This window comes from Leptosomus discolor, chromosome 3 (assembly GCF_034619465.1).
Source record: "Leptosomus discolor isolate bLepDis1 chromosome 3, bLepDis1.hap2, whole genome shotgun sequence".
NCBI classification, from domain to species: domain Eukaryota; kingdom Metazoa; phylum Chordata; class Aves; order Leptosomiformes; family Leptosomidae; genus Leptosomus; species Leptosomus discolor.
In genome coordinates this window covers 79,485,658-79,510,458 of record NC_141393.1, presented here as the reverse complement: position 1 = coordinate 79,510,458, position 24,801 = coordinate 79,485,658, and the positions used below count along the sequence as shown (strand labels likewise).

Here is a 24,801-nt window from a genome sequence, read left to right as displayed (position 1 = left end):
ATAACAAACGAGACAGGATCTTCTACGTACCTTTAAGAAAAAATATTTATTTATAAAAATACACTGGGATCAGTTTGAGAAGTGTGGCAATAAATACAGTTCAAGGAAGAAAAAGCATTTCTACATGGATATATTATGGCACAATAAAAGGTAAATGCACCATCAACCGTGGGACTTCTGTTGGCTCAAGACTTTGTACAAGCTCCCTTCTTAGTAAGACAACTATTTCTAAGTTTGGTCAGTGTTGATAATGGAATGAGTACACAATCACAAATGCACACTTATGTCTAATGCAGGACTTACCATTAGCAAACAATGCCGCAGAAACATAGTAATGATACTTAAATCACTGATGTGATGTCTGAGCTCTAACTGGCAAAGACCGCATTTAACTTTAAGCATGAAATTCTTTTATCTCATCTGGAAAACAGAAAAGCTGTGAATATGTAAAATGAAGGCTTAATGTGGTATGTAAATACCTACTTAAGTAGAGATTGTGAAAATGCATAGCTCCTCATTAGACGGCCTGGCTGTACGAGAGCACTCCCCCTTTCACAGTATTCCTTTTACTTCATATGCAGTTATTGTTTATGCTGTAGACTACAACTGTTACAGCACTAAAGGCAACTAGACAGGGAAAGGGCAGAGAAAGGAAGAAGGAATGTATGTAAGGCAGTATTCCTTTAGGTACATTAAGCATAGTTTGTAGGAAAGACAGGTAACAATTCCACAAGGCTAGTTTCGTTCTTACTGAATAAAATAATGGACTAATACTGAACTTCTGATGCAAAGCTAATAATCAATGCCCTGGTCACTGTACTGGCCATGGTAATCTCTTTGATAGTCATCTTGGTACTCTCCGTGATAGTCATCGGGGTATTCTGCCTGATAATCGCTATCGCTGATTTCCGACCCGTTAGTTCCTGTTCCTTGGCTGCCGTTATGAATGACGGGCTCTGTGGGTGCAGCACAGTACTTGGGGTCATACACTTGCCGTCCAAGCCCATACACACTCATTCCCTTCTGTGACGCTACTTTGTTGGTACCCATTTGTAATGAAATAGTCGAGTTATCCACAGGTTGCAATATGTGCTTCTGATCGTAGATGTCTCTCCTGGTACCCGGTGCCAGCATACCAGCCTAGTAAAACAGGATGGCAGAGGTTCAGGGAGGAGAACTGTCAAGAGCTGTCAGCACTAGACTCATGATTGCAACTAGTACACACCTCACGGGACGCGCTAGAAAGCGGGAATTAAAGCGTAACAACACACAGCACAGCAGCACGTGGTCACTAGTAGGCGCAGAAGAAAGTCCTTGCAGAAAGGTCCAGTTTATTTTGCTTTTTGGAAAGAACATACTAAGCGTTTGGACTGAGGCAGCGCCCAGGAAACCATTTCTTTTTTTGCCTCTGCCCAGTCAGTACTTGCCATGAAGTCACCGTTCTCTTCTGGTACAACACAGCCAGCCGGAAACTCGAGCAGCGCCAGCTCATTTTTACGCCTTAAGATCCTCCGCACAGAACGCACTGGTCAGAGGTCAGAATTTTTCCTCTCCTGAAGCTCTTTGGTCACCGCACCAAAGCCCGGCCGAGCGGCGCCCGCGCGCTGCTGCCCCTCAGACTCCGCTACCGCCCGCGCCGCCCGGGCCGTGCCCCGCTTACCTGGCTGGCCCCCTTGTTGGTGCCCATCTGTAGGCTGATGGTCGTCTGGTCGAACGGCTTGTCGGTTTGCATTTTGGGGTCGTAGAGGTGCCTTCTGGTCCCGTAAGCGGTCATGCCCGCCTGACTGGCACACTTGTTGGTGCCCATCTGTATCGGGGCGGGGGGAAGAGGGGGAGAGAGAAAGGGATGTTGACTGGTACGGCAAGCACAGCCTGAGGAAACAGCCGTGGCTGGGAACTGGTGGCTGGCAGAACAAGCAAGTGCGGCACGTGCCTCCCTCAGTCGCCTGACCACTACCTGGGATAAATTACCCTTTCTCCATACCCAGCTTCCAAAGGGAAAAGCAAGGCAACTGTCACCCGAAGGCGTTGCGGGGGCTGGCATTTGCCCAGCCGCGCTGCGGTTAGAACGGAGGGAGGCATCCAAACGTAGTCATTAGCTTTTACCTCGGACAGTGATGGTTCAATTAAGCTGCCACAACTTCTCCACCGCAGGAATTCTGAAGTTTTATGCCAGTTATTTTGGGTTTTATGACTATTAAGGAAAGTGGAGAGAAAAAAGCTTCTCCATATAAGGAGCTTTAGCTATCCAAAGCCTCTACTTTAAAACCGCTTTAGAGGACAGAGGTGACACTGCTAATATTAGCTGTTCCTTTCCTCCTTATCACTCTTATTGTAGATTTAAAACAAACAGAAGAACCTTCCAGGCAGTCACTTGAGCTTACGAAGCCAGTCAACTGCTTACAAGAATTAAAACCTCATACCTCCTTCCATGATAAGAATAAATTGTAATTCTGCAGCTGTTTTCGCATAAACAATGTATCAGTGAATCAGTTAAGATTAACAGTTAATCGGTTAATCTTAAAACAAGAAAGTTGTTCTCAAATATCACAGATTAAGTGCAAACTTGAATTTCACACTTACCTGCAGGCCAATTACACTTTGACCAGCTTTGAGTTTTCCTGCGTCAAAACTTCGTGCTTGTTTCTCTGCGTATTTGACACCAATATCGATTGTAGTATGAAAACCTTTAGTTTTTGCCTATTTAGGGAGAGAGAAAATAAAGAGTATTCAGTGTTTAAAGCTTCTGCTACCGGAACACTGGCTTTACAGCCCTGACCCTGGGCTCTCAAGTGGTGCTACAAGCAGGTTTAACTCTTAGGAGTGAGAGGAGGTGACGGTTCCCCTGCCATTTGGAGGTGGCACTCCAAGCTACCCAAGGGTCTCGTCACAAGGCTCTTGTGCAGGGATGTTCTCCTGCGAGCCTCCGGGCTCTGTGGATGCCCCCGCAGCCCCGGGGCAAGGCCAGCTGCAGTCAAGAATCCTGACTCTGGACTCCAGCGGTGCAAATACTCACCAGACCCGCTAGCGCCACTAGAGTAGTCTGCACTTGAGTCATATTTCCGTTTTCAAAGAGATCATTTGCTTCAAAAATATCATGGGGCTTCATGCCGTAGACTTGGATGGCTTTGATAAAATTCCCAATGTTCTCCAGCTAAACGGAAACAAAAAAAGGCAGTTTTCTACTCATCGATCCAATTTGGAAACAAAGTAACTTTAAAGCTTTCTGGTGTTGGTTGGTTTGTTTTGCTTGTTTTACACAAGCCTTGTGCACACCGGACAAAACTGCTGGCAGAGTTATGAGTGACTGGTGGGAAGTCTGTGATCATTTTGTCTTAGGTTTAATACTAACTTCAGAAATCAGTCTGAGGGTTTATCTAGCCTGGCATCTCTCCATCAGTATCACATACTTCGTTAGAGGGGGCCTTGACGACAAAACTGCTGCAACAGTGTCCCTTCTAAGAGAAATCCTAATCTAAAACCTGCTTCCAATTGGACAATTTGACACCGTGTCCACGCTATCTGACTTCAGCAATCGGTAATTTTGAGTAAAATACAACCATAACTACGTGGATAGCAAGAGCATTTACCTCGGTTTGAAGGTATTCTCTTGCTCATCTCCCGTGATAAATTCAACTAACCTTTTGGGGTTTACTAGCCCTTTTTGGCACTGAGTGCTGTGGAAACTGGAAAGCGATACGGAGTGCAAGGAGTAAGGACAGAATCTCGTCTTTCCTTCTGAAGTCTTGGGAGGTATTAGAACTTTCTGACAAAATAAAAATCCTCCACCATATTTAGAAGTGTTCAGCGCCAGTAAAACCAAGAGGCGGACGCAGCAGTGTTAGGCTGGACCCAGCAACAGTAAAGGCAGTCAGCTCTAACCAGCAACCCTTCCACTGCTTGTTCTAAATGTGTGTTGCCTCTGCTAGTCCCCTGGGGGGGGAAATGCTAGACAGAGCACTCTAAGACATGAAAACTGGATATACTGAAATAAAATACATACTGTAGTTTGCACCATATTGTTTTCTGAGTTCTGTTACACAGCCATTTCTTCTGAGACTGTTCAGGTCCTGTCCCTCCCCATCCTCTGCAGCTGCTTTCTCAGGAGGACACTTCATACAGAGATGTCCAGGTACAGGCAAGCTGTTCACCTGACACCTTGCAGCACTGCCTGGATGGAAAACTCCAGTTGTGATGTAATAAAAATTTCACAGCTTTTTTTTTTTTTTTTTCCTTCCTTGGAAAAAGGCTTTGCTATAGGGCTCTAGGTTCTTCCGTCTGAAATGCCACCTAGCACCTAAAGCACTGCTGTTAAGCACGTGAACTCAACTGCCATTCAGGGGCCATCTCGGCTCTCGCTGCTCTCTGTTAAACGCTGTCCGTGTACGCAGTGTCCTCAACTCTTGTGTACGCATCACATCCCAAACTTGGTGCCACTCAGATTTCAGGTGTACCATAGTCACAGCAAATTTGTTAATACAGGACAGAAGAATTGTTTGGGGTCGGAGGGGTTAGAGGTGTAGCTTTGGGTTGGTTTTTTTTTTGTTCTTGTTTTTACCTGGTGCCAATTTAGTTTTGATTGATTAATTTTCTTCACTGATCCTGGCTGCAGCTTATTTATAAGCCTGGGGAGGTGAAAAAAAGGGAAATGCTTAAACAATAAATCTCATCCTTATACCATCTGTGCAGGCATTATATAATATTTTCACTCATGCTTTATTAGTTGCATTAGTTTCAACAAAATGGTTAATTTTTTTGGTTTATACAGAGTGCCTAGCTCAGGCCTCAGCTCTAACAAGTCTAACAGACCAGAAGAATTTCTGTGTGCCATTTGATTATTATAGAAAAGAGCTTCACCATTAAATTTAGAAACACTTAAGAGATCTTTGCTGAAATACAAAGGAGATGTAAGTTTTCATTCTTTTCCACAGTTCCAAAGCAGCTGTCTCCCACCCTACTGTCAGCTGTCTTTGACTACTGTTGTTGATGTGTTTGAAGGGGAGTCTTCAGGAAGTCCCTCCTTAGTTCTTCAAAAGTGGAAAACCGCCAAAAGAGAAGGTTACTTAATAAATGCTTACTCGCATAAGATTATGCCATCTTTTAATCCCAGCTGGAAGTTTGCGCCAATGCTCAGCCCTGTAACCTCTTCTATCCAGTTACGCAGATCTTCTTCTATCTGGGGGTCATACTTCAGGGCAATCTGTAACACAAGCAGTTAAAAAGTTACTTCACGAGAGAAAACTGCAACTCTTTTCCCCCCAATCCATTTCAAAGAGTATGCTAGGGCATTTACCCACCAGTTTTATTGCTGGATTTTAAGTATCAGCATACAGATGTAAGCCTTTTATCCCATCTACTGTAATGTTTATGGCTTTACTAAACATTTATTTGCAAACAGCGCTTTGAAGCACTTAACAGTTCTTCCTGCTGTAAGAATTGCTGGAGCTTGTGAATAGTCTTTTGACAGCTGCACAGGAATGAGGGCTTTTTTGGAAAAAAAAAATATTCTACCCAAGTTGTACTTCAGCAGGAAGTAAAACAGTGAAGTAGTGTGTTATGAACACAGGAATTCCGAACTGCCATGCCATCAGTACTGCTGCTCAGATGGCTACGTGGGAAATTTCATAGAACAGATTTGGAGTTATTCAGCGCAAGGTTATGGCGGGTTTGCTTTTTTAGCTAGAGTATGATTAATGGAGATGACCTAGTCAGTTTTCGCCTTGTTGCTACAACATTGTTATCTTGCTGGGGATCCTGGGGGTTGTGTGTGTGGCTCTTTCAAACTTCAGCTTTAGTATGCCTGCCATTTCTCTTTTCTTTGGCCTGGCTGGAAGACTCTGATGGAATAAACTGTGATCTCATGTCTTAATTGCAAAGAGAGAAAACCTACAGTGGTCTTTGAAGTTAAAGGCATCAAACAGAGGCCCAGAGTTGTTAGCAAGGCGACTTAAAAACTCCCTTTTCCAGACGTCCAGACTTTGCTACTCGGTGTGTCAGTTTGTGCTCAGTCACTAGAAATCAATCCATGTGAATGGAACGATTAAAACGGACAAACTCCAACGACACGAGCAGCGAACGGGGTCCCCGCTCCACCCTCTGCCCTTCGGTCCCCTCCCCTGAAGACACGGAAAAGCAGCTCAGGGTTCCTTCAGCCTAAACCTGGTGCTTCTGCAACGCTTCTCAATACTGGCGAGTCGGAGAGAAGGGATTAGATCGCTGAGAGCATTGCTGCTTTTTCTGCAACCAAAACAAGTCCCCTGAGCACGAGATTTTACGGCACAGAGAACCTTCGTTAGCAGTTGTCCCGCACGGGGCAGCGAGCGAGACGGGGCAGTGAGGGAGCCACCGTGAGAAACCGGACGGGCAGGTACAGAATGTTCTTGCAGTATTTCCCGCTGATGGAAACTCAGCTCGGCTACGGTCAGTTGCTTACAAATTCCTACCAAGAAACTCCTGTAAAGCCATTCACATTCAGATCAAAATGTAAATCCAGACTTCAGCCCAGAAAGGCCAGGTATTAGCAGATATTTATCCTGCAGGAGATTATAATTCCAACCTATCCGAATTACTTGGATGGAGGCAATCCCTACATTTTGGCTAGCGTTAGTAATCCCCAACTCCAAACTGACCAAACTAAAAATTACAGTATTCTGTTCTCTATTTTTCTTCTAAGGGGAATGGAAAATTCCTGTATCTCTGGCTTTACTTCAAAAACTTGTCTGAGTAATACTTATTTTCCTTAGACTATTTGTAATAGCGGTGCTATGGTGCCTTAGTTACAGATCGGGATAACGGACTAACCCATTCCCTTAATCAGATTTTGATTAAGGTGTAAAATTTTGTGCAATATTCTGCATAAGATGACAAGCACCTCAGACCAAAGCTGTCCTAAAATAATCAAGACACCCCTTTTCTCATTGAGGAAAAAAGGAAGAAAGCTCCAGTAACAGGGTGAGGAAAATGCCATGACTTTTTCTTTTGTTTTTTAATCACATTTTTGGCTATTAGCTAGCAAAGATGAGAAGCAGACTAGAAAAGCTAGCTGAAGTTCACAGCTTCATATAGAGGAAGCCGCTGCATTTTTGTCTCTTGGGTGACAGACAGTCCTCTTGTACCTTCAGCACCAGAAGCAGCACAACCACGTTCTTCATTTACAGTAATAACAGTAAAGGGTGGGTAAAGAGGGGCTGCCAGAAAGATTAACGTCTTGAAAATGGGGTATGAGGAAGCCGGTTACCAGCTTTCTCTTTCCTAACCTGGTGATTAGCTCACAAACCACTTTTCATGGCTATTTTTATTTCCTATGGAAACAAGGTTTACATGATCACAACCTTAATTTGTGTCCCCAGTAACATTTGGCAGAACTCAACTAGCTTGTTCGAACTTACAGAAGAGCAGCGGTCTTGGTCATAACCGAGTCGGTTATTATTTTGGGAGAAAGTAAGTATCTGTGCAAAGGAGAAGGATCCCGAAACATCCCCAAAAGTCTAACACAGCACCGTATTCTTCTTACACCTTAAAGAACCCACAGAGTTCTTACAAAAGTGATCTCACCCACAAAATCCTAAGTCACACGGACAGACAAGACATGCAGTAGGTAATATATTTCTGTACACCAGTTCATAAGATGAAACAGGATTTGCAGAAAGGCCAGAACTTGGTATGTTCTGATATTCCAGTTAGAAGACAGCAGACAACTGGGGCTGGTCATTCCTATGCTGACAGTCCATACGACGTTAAAATCACCATTCTAACGTGCATGTGGGTGCAGAGAGGGGTTTAAGCTGATCTCTGCCACAATGTTTTAGATAGTTAGAAATGTAAAGAACATTGTGCTTTCGGAAAATTCAGGCAGTTTCTGTTTCAGTGCAGCCTAAAGACAATGCTAAGTCATAGTTTAGCCATCCTGCAGTTGGAGTTGTCTGGAATACCACTGGAATTGCCTTTCTACAGCTTATTTTTCTACAGCTTCATTTATTTTTAAGCACTGGTAATCACTTTTTTTTTTTTAAAAAAAAGAGGAAATTAAGTCCACGATCACGCCACCAAGAGACACATTTTAAAGATGTCTCTTCTCCCTCCCCATATTAGAAAAAATTAAGAGTAAATATGGAAGCCAGTAAGAGTGAGAACCCTAAAGACTTCTGCAAGTGTGGCTATTTTAATCTTTCCTGGTAAGCATGTAAAGGAAAAGAATGGAAAAAATTTTCCTCATTTAATACTAAGTGCATTCCATACGTGTGATTACAACCGAGCTAAATATTAAATAACTGCCCCCATTGCTTGGGGAACTTGGAAGTAACCAGATGGAATTTTATCACTTCTCCTGAAAAATATTTACTTTATGTTGGAGTACTCTATCATGGGTTCAGATCTTGAGTTTTTCAAGAGGTTTTAAATTGTCTTGGGGTATCGCTACAGTGCTTATCTAGAGACTGGAAATAAAAAATGCTTATACATGTGAGGAAACTTGTCTTATTGCCACTAAAAGCATTACTATTAAACCTGCAAGTTTTCAGAATTGTCTTCCCTGTTGTACAGCTTGGCTTAAATATGGTCAAGTTTTTGTTCTGATTTTTGAACTGGTGGGAAGCCAGGTTACAAGAAGTGAAGAGTGGTGATGGTTTCTTTGAAAGTTATACTCAGGCTGCCTGAAAAGCTAGAGACACGGAAACTTTAGAATCCGGTTTTAAACGTGTGACAAGAAGGGGTTAAACAGAGAGCGACAGGTCAGGCACTACCAGAAGCAGGCATCAAGCTCACTCTGAATTCTTAGCTCTTTTACTCCCGATGGCACAACCAGAAGTTGTGTAACACTAAGTTAGTGAATACTTCATCTTTTCCACATGTCTGTCAGAGGGGAAGCTGGAAGCTTCGATATAAATGAAAAAAAAATTTATGGCTTTTTCCATTACTACTAATCAACACGCCAACATTTGATCCTTTTTTGATTACTGAACTTTCATGGAAGATACTTAAATCCTACAAGTGCATAGCAAAAGAAAACATCGTCTGCTAAAGATGAAAGCAGTAGCGAAGCAGCTTCATTCAAAGTATACATCGGCAGTGCCATGAAAAAAAGCCATGGTTTCAAAACACAGTAGAAAGGATTCGATTGTAGCAACGGATATAAAGATGTTACAGACGTTTAAAACCAGATAGCAGGAAGCCAACTGTTGGTTTCTTTACTTTGTTCTGACAAATCATCAAAGATATATAAAGTTGTAAACGCTACTCTCTTTGTTGATGCTTCAGAGATACAGATTTAATAGAAATATATTTTAAAGGAAACTAAAGTTTATACAAGTGGTCAAAATTATAAGTGATCTAAGGTTGCGGGAGGAAAAAAGTAGGTGTTACTTGCCTAGTGCAAGCCGATATACACCCATTAATGCCAATGTAGGCCTCAGGCTGGAATCCTTGGGTTAAACTTGATTCCTCTGGCAACTTCACACTCCGTTTTTGCATCTTGTTCTGTTCAGGTAGGACTTTCCTGTTTGGGACCTCTTACAGTGTAAAAACCCTCCCTCCATCCGTAGTACAAGGACAGCAGTCATCACTGGTTTTATCAAGTGTATGGATTCCTGGAAACAAATGAAGTTATGTTGGCCAATTTTAACGAGCTGTCTGTGTCCCTTGAAGTTACTCAGCGTGCCTGTAGTGATGATGTTAACCAGTATTTCACACCATAAGTGATATCATATGGACTTTCAATTGTCCTTTTATACTAATCTTTTCCAAATTACACAGTACACACTGTACGCTAAGGGCTACATATATGCCAAATCTCCAGTTTAAGAGTTCAGCTGTCTATATTGCTGCTACTCTGGAAAAATACTGTAACACTATCTCAAGAAGGAGTTTAAGCACACTGCATGGCTTTATACAAGTCACTGGAACTAACAAACAGAAACCTTAGTAAGTTAAAAAGCAGGTACAAAAGGTAAAACTTTCAAAGTTACCCATCACGCCGTAGCAGCTCACGCTTCTTAGGTCTGATAAAACTTTCGACTAAAGCTTCAGGCTTTATGCCCCCATAGCAGGGGTCAAATGTTTAACTGCAGCACACTACACTTACAGTACAGGTAAGGATTTAAGAAACTGCTCTCTGGTCGAAAGTTTTAACAATAAAAACCTGTGGTTGTCAAAGTGAGTGAACAACTCTATCGTAGGAACTGTGTTTGTCAACAAACCCCAGGATTTTTGTACATATAAAAGTGCAGCAAAATAGGTTGTATGTTGCTGTTTTCCAAGGTAAATAAAGTACAGGGCCATGTACAGCAAGAGAAATAGCCAGGACTTTGCTCCAAGATAGTATATGAAGAGGTTACGCACAGACTTTTTCACCAAAGTGAACAGAAAAATAAAGCCCTACGTTTTAGATGTTAATATTCTTCATAGGGAGAAATTTGGTGTCGCCTACATCCTTGCTTAAAGTGACACAAAATTACTAGTTTTTCAGGCAAAAAAGAAGATGAAGTACAGAAAGCTTATTGGGTTTCTGGTAAGTATGGGAGCATATTCATCTGATACTGAATTTAAGCCATGTCCAGCCAGGATTTTTAATATTAATTTCACTTTTACATATTTAGGTCATAAACTACTGAAAGCAAATAAAGATAACAGGTAAAACTCCAGCTTTAAGACCTAAAGTTATGCAGTTTAAATTTTAAGCAGCAATTTGTTCCTATATCAACTTTTCAGGTTTTATTCATTTGGAAATTTCAGAGTGAAACAATTTTTGTGGTTTCGGTGCTGCTGACAAACATCCTTTGCTCTGAAATAAGTACTACCCTCTGGAGCTGGTTGTATCGCAGAGGCCAGCGATACCAACGCTGACACTTTATCATTTGCCTGGCACTAGTTTGTGATGAGACCTTTCTCCCCTCCCCTTTTTAAGTCTTCATGATGGTATGAGGAAAGATGAAAGCATAATTATCTCCTGGTCTCAAGGCAGAAGCTCTCGGAAGCCCTTACTCCTCAGAAGCGGGAGTGAGGCAGACCACACGGCCAGTCCCAAATTACTCTCCAGAATCCCAGCTACTGGCACCTGAGCTGCCCCAATCTGTTCATCACCTGCTGTTCCAGAACACAGCTCTCAAATCTCACATCTAAAATTTACACAGCAAATTGTCTGGGACAAAAAAGCGTTAAGAATGGTTACGTGAACGACCAAGAAAAAGGCACAGAACAGTAAGTGTTCTTCTCACAAGCAGGAAGAAAGTTTTTCTAGATTTTTTGCTTCATTATAGAACCGAGTTAAAACTTTCTGGTTAAAATTCTATGGTGTAAATACATCACTGTACGTATCTAATCTTCAGAGGTGAGGGAGAGCGACAAGGATATTATCAGTATTTTTCTGCAGAATGGTTCTAGTTGTCTGCCAACTGAGTGGTTACTTAGTCATAGAATAAATAGCTAGCCTACCCTTTAAGTTGAGACAGAGAACCAAGACAGTGGGAAAACAGAAGGTTTTGATTTTTACTGAAAGTGGGCGAGAAGAGGGAGTGACAGGGTACCAAGGTTTCCGTCAAGTGGAGCTTCTTGCCATTTGAGCTACCAGCCCAATGACCTTTCCTCATGAGGACAAATTAAAATTTCCTGTTAATTTGACATCTGTTGACCAGGACTGCCCGCAAAAGCAGATGTCAGAGGAGGCACATTTGCGCATGAGAAACCCAAAGGTAAAGGGACTGTAAAAATCCAGATGAAAACCAAAGGGGAAAGTACTCAAAAAACCTGAAAGCCACCATTAAGTATGCCCTGGTATTTGAACATGTATTTTTTTCTGTGATTATGGACTGTTGTACAGAAAGGCAGAGCACACACTGTGTTAACACTAATAGTGAAAGATCTCACCATGTCCCACTACGTTACTTAGCACAAAAATTTTACAGCTGTATCCATTTTGCTTAATATTCAACAGTATTTTTTGTTATGTGTAGCATAATTGATAACTGGCCAACATCTCACTGTTTTCTCTGTAAATCAAAATTTAGGCTGCAATCTTTAAAGGAGAGATGGATGAGCATTAATCCAAAATTCCTGGCACTCTTCCCACAGGCACCAGTTTAAACTCTGTGAAGTAAGAACAAGCCATGCCTCAAAGTTTCCAAGTCATCTTACAAGTAAGATGCCTGTAGTCATGCATGGCGTCTGTTGCCAGATCAGCAGGCTGGAAGAACTAAGTGTTCTGCTCCCTGGCTGTCCGGTGCGATTTTATGACAGCTCGCAAACCATTCCAGAAGTAAACGCTACCATCTCTTCCCCGAGTGCCCTACCAACTCGGATGTACGCCCGCCCTCGGACTGAGTGCTGGTCCCCTCTCGTTCTCTGCAGCTGTATTACCGCAATGCTCGTGCCCATCCAGATCTGTTCTCACGGGTTTTCTCACATTTCTTGTTCTTATCATTTCTTCACGGTCCCAGTCACAGTTTTCTGGCTTATAACTCCAATTCTCCTTAGTCATCGGTTTCCACTTTCAACTGTAGCACCTTCTTGTCCTGCCAGCATACGTTATACTTCTTGATACCGAGATCACAGTTTCAGCAATATTCACTATTATTTGGAATCATTGCTGCTTTCATTTGAAAAAGCACTGGGATACGAAGTTTCTTTTCAGCTAAGGCAGTGTTGATCCAACCCGATGCACAAAAGCCTGCTGTTCCCCGAGGAGAACAGATTCTCCCTGCTTTGAAACCCACCCCCAGTATGACTGGTTTGAGCTCTGATACAACACAGCAAACCTGGGCAGGCGCTGACATCACTTCTGGAACAACGAGCTGAACGCCGCACTGGAAATATCGGTAACCTGCTGTACTGACAGACTGCAGTGATCCCTAGGTGTGCTTTTTTGGGAGGAGGGGGGGCAGGAATCTAACAGAATAATCTGGTATATAAACAGCAACACACACTCCCCCCCCCCCCAAATCTGAAAACAATTTAGTTTTCCTAGTAGTAACCCAGGAAGCATCTCCCAAGACAACTTCTACTGTAACTCTGGTGCACGGGAGTTCTCAAAGGCTAGACGGAGCCTGCAAACAGAAAGAGCAACATCAGTGATCATTGTCTCTTTCTGAGAGTACTTTTCTAATCTACTGCTACTACAGTGATCCAGGAAATTATATATTCTTTCAAGTTTACTTATTTTTCTCCCCAATAGAACAGCTTTTAAAATACGTCACATTCAAGCAAACTGTATTGTGACTCTGTAGCCCTTCCCCAAGGCCCAACTGTGTTGACAACTCTTCCACCTTCACCTTACGAACAGGACCACAAAAATCTAACTATTTTAGCCTGAGTCTCTCTCCACACCTTTTTTTCTTCTCTTCAAACCCTCTTCACTTATAATTCCTCTGGCTTTGCTGTTTTATAGCATCGAGTGGCCAATTAGTAACTCAAACGTACATAGCTCTCAAAAAAAGTTAGCCGAAGAAAGCTGAAGCCTGTCGATGCAAGCTTTGCTAAATGCTACTCAAAATGCACATGGCCTCTCCAGCAAAGGCGCAGTGCATGCTGCACTTTCTCAGCACTTTTCTCAAAGGTAAACCTCAAGACCTTGCTGCTTTCACACCTCTTTTGCCCCCACCCAATAAGCTCAGACACTTGACTGCTCACTGCCACTTGTGATCCCAGCTGGGCACAGGCTTGACTGAAAGATGAAGCAGATGACATGGCAGGTCCCAAGGTAATGGCCATTTCCCAGTTGATAGTGCTCAGCAATTCCCAGCAACGGCTCTGATCCTATTTGGTCACCTGTCAGCCTGCTCTGATTTAATTCCACGAACTCACATTAGCTGAACAGGCTAACCGAGGTGCCTGCCAGAAGTATTCATAAGGAAAATACAGATTTCTCTCATTCCTACCACCACTTCATCCTTGCACAAAATGATTCAATCTGTGGTTTTTGTAATTTAGGTGAAAGACACGATTTCTTGAGAAGTTCCCTAGCTTCTACTAGATAGCAAAGCCTGCCTAGATTGATCTTTCATGCAGGTAGTAGAGCAAAATCTCTGAATTCACACATAGCACGTTTTTCTGGTTGAGCTAATTTTCCCCATATCCAGTTTTCTTAGCAGAAGCACCAGAAATGCAGATTTTGCACCCTAAGCTTTAGAAGACCTTGCCTATCAGCTGCTTTGTACTATTGTTCTGCTTTACCAGTACCAAAAAAATTGGAAGAATGAATTCAGCACAAAGAATGAAACATAATAATCTGCTTCTATTGCTCCCTGCCTTCCACCTCATCCCATCCCTTCCTGGGTATATCTCTGACCGGTTAAAGTTCAGTAGGTGATGCACAGTGGGGATTATATTCCAGGAAACATCCAAAAATATTTTGGATATGGCCACCCAGGCAAGCTGTGCTTTAACAATGTAAAAAGTTTAGAAGAATATGAACTACACTTAATGTGATATTTAAAAAAAATAAAACAAGAACCATGAACATATCAGAAAACATCTAGTTTTGTAATAATATCCATCTTTAAAGGCCTACCATTGAAATTTAGAAGATTACTGGGAAATATCTAAGAAAAGTAAGAGAGAGTATTCGAAACTTACATAGCTTCTCTAGGCAGTTCTACATAAATCAAAATCTGGACAGGTATTTTTTAAAAAAATGTTATGATTAGATGAACTTTTAGCTCAACTTTTTATTTAATGAAAACATAGTTTAAGTTACATAAAAATCAAGCCATAAGCTTGCTTTACTGTGGTTTATAACGAGTACGAAAGAAAGTACTAGAGTTAAAGGAGGAAAGGCAGTCAAACTCTTAAGTGAGAGGTTCTGGTTAAACACCCTGTAGCAACTTCTAAACCAACGTTTTTCAGCCATTAAGCACGAGCAGAAGGAACAGCTAGCGCTGGGGATGCACACCCCCCCGCCTCGCATCCAATCTCAGATACCCCAAGTGAAGGTGCAGCTCATTACGCTGCGCACCTGAATTCACAGCAGGTGTGAAACACACACGCACCCAGAGAGGGCCCGGTCCTCACCTCTTTAAGCTTCCATTCTTCTTCTGCAGAATAAAAAGCTCAGGTGCCCTGACTGAACTCTAACTTGTTAGTTACGTTCTGTTCCAATCCTTTTCCAACCATTCAAAGACCAGTTCTTTATCTCTGATGTTTACTCTCACAGCTTTTTTTGTTAATTTTTTATTAAAACTGCTAGATTCTTTCAGATAGAAGTACCTTTCCATATCACAAACATTTTCATACCGTCGTTTATGAATGATGAAGGATGCTATCAAGACAGACCATGCAAAAAGGCAATAGTCTGTATTTTCTCAGAAAGTTACTTGTACTTTTTACCTTTACCGGGGCATGATTAATACAATGATGTCAGTAAGGTAAGGGGACAGCTTCTTGCGTGCCTTGGAACACTAGATAGGTGTCTGAACTACACACGCTTCGCTGACTTCACACAGTATTGACTTTCAGATACGATATATAACATAACATCAAGGTGATCCCACGTGGTGTTATGAAGTCAGCCAACGCAGCGGCCGCTTGGGCTGGTCAGCAGGTGGGAATCCCAACAGGAGCTGCAGTCCAGGTCCTGTTCCAGCACATCCTTCCGCTTGGTGCCTGCTGGCCTGAGCTTTGACTCCGAACACAGAGGGGAAATGTTCTGGTGGAGCCCACGTTAGCAGCAAGGTAAGGGCTGGCTTTCACCACAAAGATTTGAGTATCACCAAATCCCTTCCCAAATGCATGTGTCTGTTATGCCTTATCTTTTGCTGGGAAAGCTTCTAGCATTTAGTCAACTGATTAGGGACAACAGAAAAATACTCTTCAATAAAATTACTCTTATTCAAGCAAAACTAGGAATACTAAGATTACGCTCTCTGTCCATAAATAAGAGGCTGCAGCAGTGGAAATATCAACAAGGAAGCAATAAAACAGGAGAACTTTCCTAGCAAAAGTCAGCAAAGTGAGGTTTTTATAGTAGTACCGTCCAGTTTTACCCTGGGAAAAGCCAGGGTCCAACCATGCAAAGCAGGGTAGGAAGATTTGTTTAGAATCCATCTATAATTCATCCATCTGGGACTTGCAGTAGATCAGGTCCCACCTTCACGAAAGCATTTCAAAACAGCAAGGAAGCGCAGAAATATTTCGGTTTTGCCCAAATCTAGGAAAAGACTGGGTGTTCAAGTCCTGCAGTGTGTATGCACAAGCCACGTAGGGTTTCACTTCACCATACCTCTTTAAGGTTACTCTGTAACCAAAGGGATGTCTGCCTAAATAAAGTCCTCAGAAAAACCCTGTTTAGACCCCAGAAGACCAGGTCAAGACTTGGAAGGGAGGTAGCAAAGGCACTGAACAGTTAAAGCCTGGTTTCCAGGAGCAAGCAAGGATCAGTGACCAGAGCAAGTTCAGCCTCCCAGGGCTTAGAGCACGCTTGGCCCAGCCACTGGGACTGGGCAAGGCAGTTTGGGGAGAGTCCAAACGGGGCACTAGACCGTAGCTGTGACAGCAGCACTTCATGCCTCGCTGTAATGGCCTCTTACTGCCAGCTCCTCCACTGTGACTAATGCCTTTAAGTCTTTGTAATTTATACATCCACAATCGTATCTGCTTCAGGTAAGAGATAGGGTTTTTATAAGCAAAAAGAAGTTTATTTGTCTCCCCTCCTGATATCTACTACACTCTCCACTGGTTTAAGGGGGGCGAAAAGGGGAAAAGAAAAAAGGGGGTTGTTGAGGGGTCTTTTGTTTGTGGTTTTTTTAAAGAAAACAAACAAACCCAAACATAGAACTACCCACCTGAAGGAAGCCGAAACTATTTTTGAGAAAAACACTGTAATTCAATCCCGCTGAAGAGAAACGACAACATAAGTTACTCTGAGGCATTACTGCAAAACCAAAAATATTTACCCAAAAGAAAGCATTTGCTGCTGAATATTGCTACACAAGTTCATAGTTGTTTAGAATCAGATACTTACAAAAAGCATTTTTAAGCAAAAGAGTCCCTCTTAAAGAAAAAAGACAGATTTTCACATGATCTCACTTAGAAGAAATCTGTTTCAAATTGCCCTACGTGTCCTGGCCTCAAGCCCGTTTTCACTGAAGGCCTTTCCTGTACAGTTCCATAGGGGATGGGAATCTCTACAAAGTTTGCCTTAAAAGGACGTGTCAGATGCACAGCGTATACGGTGTTACACAGCTACAGAAGCTAACAATTCTGAGTACAAAGAAGTTTCTATCCTTTATTCTCCAAGGCAAATTATAAATTATTCGGAGGCAAGAAAATGCCTCTAAATTAATGTTCTTACAAAAACAGCCAAGGTGAGAAAAAAATCACTGATGTGCCATTATCCTAAAACAATGCATCCATCCATCCATCCATCTGTCTTTTCAGGGCATTGACCCAGCAACGGGAATATAATAGGTATTTTTCTCTAAATTTTAAACTAAGCCCAACTCCAAAACCACACAAAAAGCACATTCATTTGTTCATTTTAAACAAGCAAGCACTGCTGTAATGCAAATTAAGCTTTTTATTTTCTGTGACTACTAATCCCATTTAATTGTCATGACTCTGTCAAACTCTATTTGCTTTCTTCAGAGGTGTTCTGGTCATAGGAAGTCTACTGTGAGCTTGCACGTAAACGATGCAAGATCTATCCCACACCCTTAAACATTAACCTCAGCAAGTTTTATGTTTTCCTATCACCAGTAAAAGTTTTAGTAGAAGTTTATTAATCCACCAGATAACAAGGTCACTATAATACATTTTATAAATTCACAGAAAGTGCTTTAAATTTGAAAGTGCAGGCGCAGCGTGCTTCCTAAGGCTAACCATAACAGAAGTTTACAGCAAACATCCTTGCTCTTAATTTACTTGGGTGCCGTCCTTTGCTGGCAGCAGCACTGGCAGCTTCTGTCCGTGCTGTCCTCAGGCACGCACAGGAGCAGGACCGGTCCAGGGCTCCACCTCTGCTTTGACGTTCATGAGGCAGTGGTAGCTAATCCCAGCTAGGCCATGCCATCCATCACCTTCCTCCTAGGAAAAGTGGTGTAAGCAGAGAGGAGGAACTGGAAATTACACCCCTCACGCAGGGCTTAACGCGGAGCAGCGATACAAGAACGGCTGTGCGCTGTTCTGAGCGACGGGTTTGAGATGCACGAGGACTCCAAAAGACAACTGTCAACTTGGCAACGACATGCCAAGGTTTACTGGGGATTTGAACCATTGAGAAAAAGAAATTAACTCCTGTGTGTCACTGGGTTACAGCTACAACTGCCAGACGTCACCACGGTGGCCACTTTCACAGCTTTGTTTCATCTCACCTACTCGGGGCTACTGACCAGTGACGCTGGATACAGGGCATGCCTACCTAGCAGGGTTGTGCAAGGGCTCCCAAAGGCCAGTCTCCTTGTTCGTGGGCTTGGGCAAGTGGGCAGATCGGGCAAGGCTCGGCTGACAAACACAGAGGCTTTATGCAGATGGCAGGGAAGTGTTTCCATGGCAAATTATTTGCTTCTGCTTATCATAAAGAGACGTATCACAGGTATGGACTGTCAACTCAATGCTACACAGGTTTCCTCACCACCAAGTTTGTACCTGTTAGTAGGTCTACTTATTACTGCTGTAGCATTAATACTTCTACTAAAGTGGCCACAGAACTGGAAAACTGGCTAATGCGTGCTCAAGAGAGCAGACGTGTCCTGAGATAGCAACAGTGAAAGAAGAAAATGGATTAGACTCATCGAGATAGACAGAGCAGACACGCTGAGGTAGGCAGTAAAGCATGAAGATGAATGGAGACACTGCAGTTAAGATTCTCTACCACAGGAATACCTTCAATGAGAACTCTTCAGACATGGGATCTTGCACTAGGAGAATACAAATTAATAGGTTACTACAGCATAATAAAGCTAGTGTTTCATTTGGTTTCTTTAAAAAAATTCTCTATAAAACTTCCAGCAAAAGGCTAAACTCACGTTTCAGCAACTGAGGTGGCAAAGACTTTCTCAGCAGCGTAAGAGACTTCTTTGCCCCGACAAGGAACACCACATGATTTGGAAGCGGAGGGAAGCAGGCAGCAGGACCATCTTCCAGGAAGTGTTGTTGAACCCAAGTTACTGAAAGTTCATATTATCAGTCAAGGTAAAACTAAGCATCAGAAAGAAGTAACCAACAGGGATATTGTAAATAAGTTGGAGAATTCTCATCATTTGGTTCCTGATACATTAAAAAACCGCATCTTAAGACTAACAAAACACAAGTTTTCATTGTTTCTATCAATCACTAATGTGTTTTAAGTGATGCTTGTAGTTGTGCTAAACATTGATTGACTCTAAGTTTAGCTATGGAATTTTTCCACTGTCACGCTTATGTTTTGTGGACAGTTTTGCTGTTGACTCAGCTATCAAAACTGTACCATCAAGTACTATTCTCTTCTGTCAAATGCATTCTGTGCATCTAGTTGACAGATTTCTTGACTAAACCTATAGCTGAAGCTTTCCCTCAGCATTTCATTCATCTCTGTGTATTACAGTTATAAAGGAGGGTTTGGGAACAGCTATCAAAAAAATAGGATGCTTGAAGATTAACATGCTGAGATATTTCTGGAAGACAATAAATATAAAAGACAAAGTTCTGAAGTTGTTCATTTGAACTGCAGATCTGTTACTAAAGCCTGGATCCAGCTGGAAAAAAATTCGCTGTTCTTTGGAAAAAATACAGAAATTGGACACAAAGAGAAAAGTTTCAGTGCCATGCACATTGAAACTGATAGTTAGCTAGTAAATGTTAACTTCAAGGGCTATGATCAACTATCAGAAACCATGAATTAGCTGAGGCAAACTGAAGTTCAATGCTTGATCTTGTAAAATCCTTCTGCTATTTCCTCTGAAATTCCTTTTGTAAAGATCACAGTTTATGTATTTCTGTTATAATATTTCTGACTGCACCATAATGTTGGACTTCTCATTTATTCTCCATGCAACAAACTGAAGATTTATGTCATGGAAAAGGACATGCAGGCAAATTTTATTTTAAACTAACCACCTGAACTTAATTCAAAACTTGTAAATCAACAATATTACTTCTTTAAAAGCTCTATAGACATCTACGTACAAGAGAATGGGAATGCAGAGACCTGACACTGTCAGTTACCACCACAGAAGATATCCACCTGCGCTCTCAAAGCGTAAGTTTTCACCGCCTTTATCCAATGCAGGCTCCATTTTCATTGCACCATTGCAGACAACATTAAGAGAAATAGTCTTAGCAGCAGCAAACATCCTTATCTAAGGTTCATAAAATTCAGTGAGCAAACCTAAAGGTTTGCTAAAGGAAAATAATTTACAGGAACTACAGAAGGGTAAAACAAGTATATAGTAGGAACGGTTACATTGTAAGAAGGAAATGGGTATTATTACTGTTTTGAAAGGAGGGGTGAAGGAAGAGGAAGGGGAGGGACTAACAGTCCAACTACAAGCAGCCAAAACTTCATCTAAAACTTCATCTAGCTATTAAATCACTAATTAAAAAAATCTGCAAGTTAGTGATTCAAATCTCGTTCCCAGTTAAAAATATCCATAAAAGAGTAATTTCTGGACAAAGCAATTAAATCTGTTTATTTGGCCTGTAGCAAGTGAAACAACAGTAAAAGAGTTTTCTCCTCAGCAGTTTCAGGAGGAACACAATGATCATACCTAGGACTGGCTAGCATCATTCACCACAGACTTCAGCTCTTTTTCAATAGTCCGTGTTTTCCCTCGAGAAGGAAAGCAGCAAGTACTACCGCCCTCCTGTGCACTTGCAAAATCGGAGACGTTTTGTTTACAGGCTTCATTTGTCCAATAGCCTCGTTTAAAAAGTTTGTTTCCCTTCCTTTTCCATATCGCTGGTGCTTGACCTTTCAGGGTGGCAGCTGCCGGGCCAGACTAACCTCAGTTACTCTTCTGTCTTTAAAAAGTTTGGAAAATGGTACTGACCAGTGCCAGCTTCCTGACAGAGGGACGGCCTGGAAGGAAGGTCAGAGACTAGAGTCAAGGCATGGGATAGCCACATGCTATGCAAAGGTTTATTCCCCATGCAGAAGGTATTTCTGCCTGGCCTTCCTTTCACATGAGACGAAACTGCAGCGTATCAAACCTAAGAGGAGGGAGAAGACAAATGCCCGGCCGATACCAATGTCATTTCCGTGGGAAGGGTGGAGTCGCTAGGAAGCAGCGGGATGAACTGGAACCTCTCCTTCTCCTGCCCGGTGTTCCTGTTTGCTCCACAGCTTATGCAGCGAGACAACGGAGCAAAAGCTTCTGCTAATTTCTTACCTACCTCAGCTGTAAATCAGAGACAAACGTAACAGTTTGTGGCTTTATCTAATTGCATCACCACCTCAAGCTATGCTACCCTCATCTGCTGCAGAAGCCCTTGCATTGCTTAAGAAGAAAATCATTTATTGCCTGCAGAAGCAACTATCCATTTCAATCAGCTTCAAGGGCTCCTTGCTGAATATTTCTTTTGGATCAAATATCTTCTGTGATCTCAAGTAAACAGGGAATCTGCTTCAAAGGGATTACACTAGTTTGACTACCTACACATTTCTCATGCAGACAAGCTTCCTTACAGCTGGGAACCAGTACACAAGTTCCATCCTTCCTTTGTAGGAAAAGAGATCCATAACAGACCAGACACCTTATCAGTGTCAACTAAGGTGAGGAGCAAAACAAGAGAAGGGTGGAGCCTCGAAAGGACAGGGGAAAAAAAAAAAAAAACAAAAAAAAAAAAAGGAGAAAGAAAGAAAGGAAAAAAAACCCATAAACACCAAACTTAACAGAGATTTTACGCTTAGAGACAAAATCTGGAACATCAATTAAACAAAATTCTTATAAAGCAGCAGGACATGTTATATTCATCTACTCAAATACCATAGCAAACAAAAGGTCTCTCTGAACACTAATACAATGCCAAATGAGAAAATAAAGAATAAAAACCAAAACCAAGAGATGTTTCTATCCAGCACAGCTGGGCCCTCAGGCAGCACAGCTATCGACGCATCTGTTTTCTGCAGAAAAGCACTGCTTGGGGATTAGCGCTGAAGATTTCAAACAAGGGTATCTAACATTCACGTTGCATTCAAGCAGGGAGGTACCACAGCTACTTACAAACATTACACCACCACCACACTAAAAGCACACCCGTAACACAACAGTTTGCACAAAGGTCAGCGTTTTAGAAAGCGTGATTAAAATCAGTACCAAAAAATTATCCACCAACAGCTGGAAACTAGATGTTGTTCTTCAAATCTTTAAGAGACAGAAAGCTCTGGGAAAAGGAATTTCTGATCTTTTCAGAGACATTATTCTCTGATCCTCTAGAATTAAATGGAGAAACAGGAACTTCTCTAATGCACAGACCCATGCAGGAGGCTAGAGGGGAGGTACGCAGTGTATCTGTCTATAACATAACCGCTTTGAAATTTGATCTCTTACAGCAAGAGCAACATTCTCAAAGCTGTTATCTTTTACTGGAGTTTTTGTTGTTGGATTTTTTGTTTGCTTGGGTTTTTTAAGGGACATGAGTTCATTTGTCTTTGGAGCGTTTGAATAATTTTTTTATGGCACTTCTGCACTGACATTTCCAAGGACTGCAGCAGCAGCAGCCGGCACACAAGGAACCAAAGCTGCCTCAGAACATCCATCCCTCTGCGAGACTCGCGTTGAAGAAGGCAGAGAAAGCGAGTTAAATGACAGACACTCATCATGGCAAAGTAGAAGGCCCTTTGCATAAAGGCGTGAAATACACCAGTTTCAAACCCTCTGTTAATGCAGGGGCTTGGCACAGTTCCTCTCAGGAGGCCCAAAGGAAGCTGATGACAATAAGAAACTGAAGGAAAGAACAAAGAACTTCTTCCCATCTTGTCCCCATAAAGGGATGGCTGTTGGGCCTGCATGATTCCATCAATATTTTGTGAAGTAGAAGAGCATTTACTTTCTTCCTAATTCACACGCAGTGATACACAACATATGTTTTACTGTCTTTTTTTTTTAGACTGTAACAGTGTAGATAAATCACTAAGTTTAGACGTTGGAAGCAATTGCTCTGGAAGACATTTGGTTACATGATGTCATCAAACTTCTCAGCAGAAGCCCACAACCATCCCAAGAAAGCCAACAAAGAAAAAAAAGAGTATATTGTGTAAAGTTTCCAACACATTAACTTAGACTTTCTGCATAAATTACAGTGTTTAAAGCAAACTACTTTTCTCCCTCCTCCCCTTTCTACTCAGCCACAAGTAAAACAGGATTTGGGGATGTGCTGAAGCCTGAAACCAGACGTGTGTGTGAAATAACCAGTTACTAAATCCCACGTTCAGAACGTCAGCCTGTGAATAAAGACACGGAGCACCAACTCATCCCTAGCGTTTACCGGTGTAGTTTTTATTGCCAAGTTTTTCCCTCTTACCAGGTAATTGCCCGCTGCAAGGCAACAGCCTGTGTAACAGGCCACTAAAAAAAAAAAAGCACCTTTTGTTCCACAGAATATGGGAAAAACCAGCAAAGCCAGCGCAGAGCAACTCAGTAAAACACCGCACGGGAGGCACACCCACCCCCCCGCCCCCCGGCAGCAGAGGCTCGGCCACTGTCACCGGCGACTTCTTGGTGCCGTTTTAAACCCCACCACGGGGCGCCGTGACGAGCCGCTGCCGCCGCCCGGCGCTCTCCCCGCTGGACCCGCTCTCAACGGGGACGGGGAGCGGAACGAAGCAGAGCCCCGGGAAGGCCCCGCCAGCGCCGACCCGGGACCCCCGGGCGGCCGCTCCCCCCCCCCCCCCCCCCCCCCCCAGGCGCGGGGCCGGGCGCCCCCGCGCGCCTTTGTGTGCCCCCGCCGGGCGGGGCGGGGCGGGGCCGCGCCGGGCAGACAATGCGCGGTCTGTGCGGGGCCCGCGCCGATTGGCCGCGCACCGCCCGTGCCCATGATGTCATGCGGCTGGAATGCGCCGCGCGCGCGGGAGGCGGGGGTGTGTGTGGGGGGGGGGGAAGTGTGGCGGGGCGGTGGGGCGGCCGCCGGGACGCGCCGCGCGTCTCATCTGCTCCGCTCCGCCGGCCGCCGGGACGGGCTTGAGACGGCGGCGGGCCCCGGCGCCGCGCTGCGCCCCGCCCGGTCCCGGCGGGAGGAGAGGGGAACAACGGGACGTCCCGCATCAAGGCTACCGGCGCGGGCAGGTGCAGCCCGGGCGGCAGCAACGGGACGCGGCGCGAATCGTTCCGCCGCCGCACACGGGTCCGCCCGGCGCTGACAACTCTCCGCCGCGGCAGCAAGTTTCCCGAGCGGTGCCACGGAGGACAGCGCTGTCCCGGGGCCGGCGGCGGGAGCATCCTTCCCCGGGAGCCGGAGGCAGCGAAACTCCGCGTCGCGTCGCATCCCGGTACAGACAAAGCCCGTCCAAGCCCCGCGCCGCCGCCGCCCGTTACCTTGTTCTTGACCTCGGCGGAGAGCCCGTAGGAGGGCCCCTTGTTGAAGTGGGTCATGTCGGCGGTCTCCCCGCTGCCTGGGGGCGCTGATCGCAGGGCGCTGGCGGCTCCGGGCTGAGGGGAGAGTCCGCCCGCGGCCGCGGAAAGTTCTAGTCCCTCCCTCACGGCCCGGCCCCGCGGCCGTTGGAGCCGCCCGCGCGCCAATCGGGGCGCGCGGGGCCGCGGCAGCCCCTCCCGGCCCGCCTGCCGTGGGGGCCCGCAGGGGCGGGGCACCCGCCCCGCCTGGCCCCCGCCCCGCCCCGCCCCGCCGCCGGGTGCCGCCGGGGGGTCCGCGCCGGGCCGGTCCCGGGCGGGGCGGGGCGGGGAGCGG

At 44.0% G+C, this 24,801-nt stretch overlaps 1 protein-coding gene across 2 annotated transcripts; it reads right to left on the bottom strand.

The window, feature by feature from the left end:
- Positions 1-792: 792 nt before the first annotated feature.
- Positions 793-24,488, bottom strand: CNN3 (calponin 3). Of its 2 annotated transcripts, XM_086462717.1 has the most exons (7): positions 24,432-24,488; positions 5,079-5,200; positions 4,559-4,625; positions 3,017-3,154; positions 2,584-2,700; positions 1,661-1,807; positions 793-1,140 (listed from the first exon to the last, which is right to left on the bottom strand). In XM_086462717.1, the coding sequence occupies exons 1-7, from the start codon at positions 24,486-24,488 to the stop codon at positions 793-795; spliced, it is 996 nt and encodes a 331-aa protein (XP_086318843.1). The 2 variants fall into 2 exon arrangements, with proteins under 2 accessions (XP_086318843.1, XP_086318844.1); XM_086462718.1 differs by lacking the exon at positions 3,017-3,154.
- Positions 24,489-24,801: the final 313 nt, after the last annotated feature.